We start from the raw sequence: 1,432 nt of genomic DNA, 5'->3' as shown, positions 1-1,432 counted from the left end.
TGGGCTTACCCTGTAGCCCTTCACACTGTCGACACTGCAATTCGCTGCCTAAAAGCAACCATTACTATATATCACTCACATCAGAAGGTTCACTTCCTCCAACTGGGAAGGCTCTCCATAACGAACATCTTCGTGGCACCTCAGTCCAGGTGGCGAGAAATGGCGTATACTGCATACCACACGATTAGCCAAGCCTATAGCGACCGTCTCCTTACTCAGGCTTAAACTCTGGGGCATTGGCATTGAGACTTCCGCTGCTAAATGCGGCATCAATGTTAGATGGTTCAAAGGCTAACTGCTTCCCGCGGCCCGACAGGAGGAAGTACTGGGCGTGATGCTTGTTCTTGTGCCACTTGTTGGAGGCCTTGTAGGCTCCCCACACTGTCGGAGTGCTATTGCCCAACTCCCTTATATTAGACATGGGAACCTGAGCCGACGTGATTAGATGACCCTATGAGATCGATCTTACATCTGAGAAATTCTCATGACTCGTACGTTGGTGACCCACTCCTGAGGCGCTCGCTAGAGGCCTCACATTATCAAGAAGTTGGCAGCTGACGTCGACCGTGGGTAAGTCGATGTCAATATTGAGCTCTACTTCATAGGTGCCAGATACCGGGTTGTGCTTGATGCGAACGAGACTACTCGCGCGGGCTTTCATCGGCATTCTCGCAGTGCTAACAGTGGTCTTCGGATCACCGTCGTAGCCCCTCGGGAAGTAGATGGTCTTTCTATCATCATCATCATATTCGCTTGACGAACCAGATGGACGAGTGAGTTGCTGCAGCAAGTCCTCGACTGGTAAGGAGATCCTCGCGTGAACTGTGGTAGTTCCAGAAACGGGATCGTCAGAACCGGTCTCGTAGGACATGCTTTGCCGAGCTACTGAATCACTGTCGGCTAGAATGCTAGACATAGACATATGAACAATACACCAGGCTGAGTTTTTAATCTGTCGAATGAGATAGAAAAACCCAGTTTCAATTTCTAGTCTCTCCGAATGCTAGGGAATTTATGAAATGCCAGAAAGCCTGTGTGACATCATCAGAGCTGACAGTAGGCCTAGGATGGCTTGCGCTCGTAAAATTCTCAACGATAATTTCTTGTAAATTTCGACTTCGTCTAGCATCACCACTGCTCGTGAGTTTCATAACGCGGGTGAGACCCCACTGAGTAATTAGAATAGAATAGAGCCCCATTGAGTTCTACTATGTAGTTCCAATATCCGTTCAGAATTTCACGAAAAAATGACGGGAAAAACACAAAAAATTTCCCCTTGAATGAGAGAACAACGAGATAACCATGCCGTTGCCACGTAAGACTACTTCAAAACGAATCATGTGCTAAGGAATGTGCATTTTGTCATCCACACTGTCGCACCCCGTCGGTAGATGATGCAACTATCGTAGATGCTAACGCCACCACCACCACG

At 48.1% G+C, this 1,432-nt stretch overlaps 1 protein-coding gene across 1 annotated transcript; it reads right to left on the bottom strand.

Annotated features, from left to right (window-relative positions):
• Positions 1 to 93: 93 nt before the first annotated feature.
• On the bottom strand, positions 94 to 916 carry Pmar_PMAR026699 (hypothetical protein; the record flags this gene model as incomplete). The annotated part of the gene is made up of 3 exons (XM_002785205.1): positions 94 to 169; positions 216 to 427; positions 536 to 916. Coding segments are annotated over 3 exons (669 nt in total), but the record flags the coding sequence as incomplete, so codon positions are not given.
• Positions 917 to 1,432: the final 516 nt, after the last annotated feature.

This window comes from Perkinsus marinus (genome assembly GCF_000006405.1).
Source record: "Perkinsus marinus ATCC 50983 genomic scaffold scf_1104296933278, whole genome shotgun sequence".
NCBI classification, from domain to species: domain Eukaryota; phylum Perkinsozoa; order Perkinsida; family Perkinsidae; genus Perkinsus; species Perkinsus marinus.
Note: the sequence above shows the minus strand (reverse complement) of the source record. Positions and strands in the feature narration are given on the sequence as shown.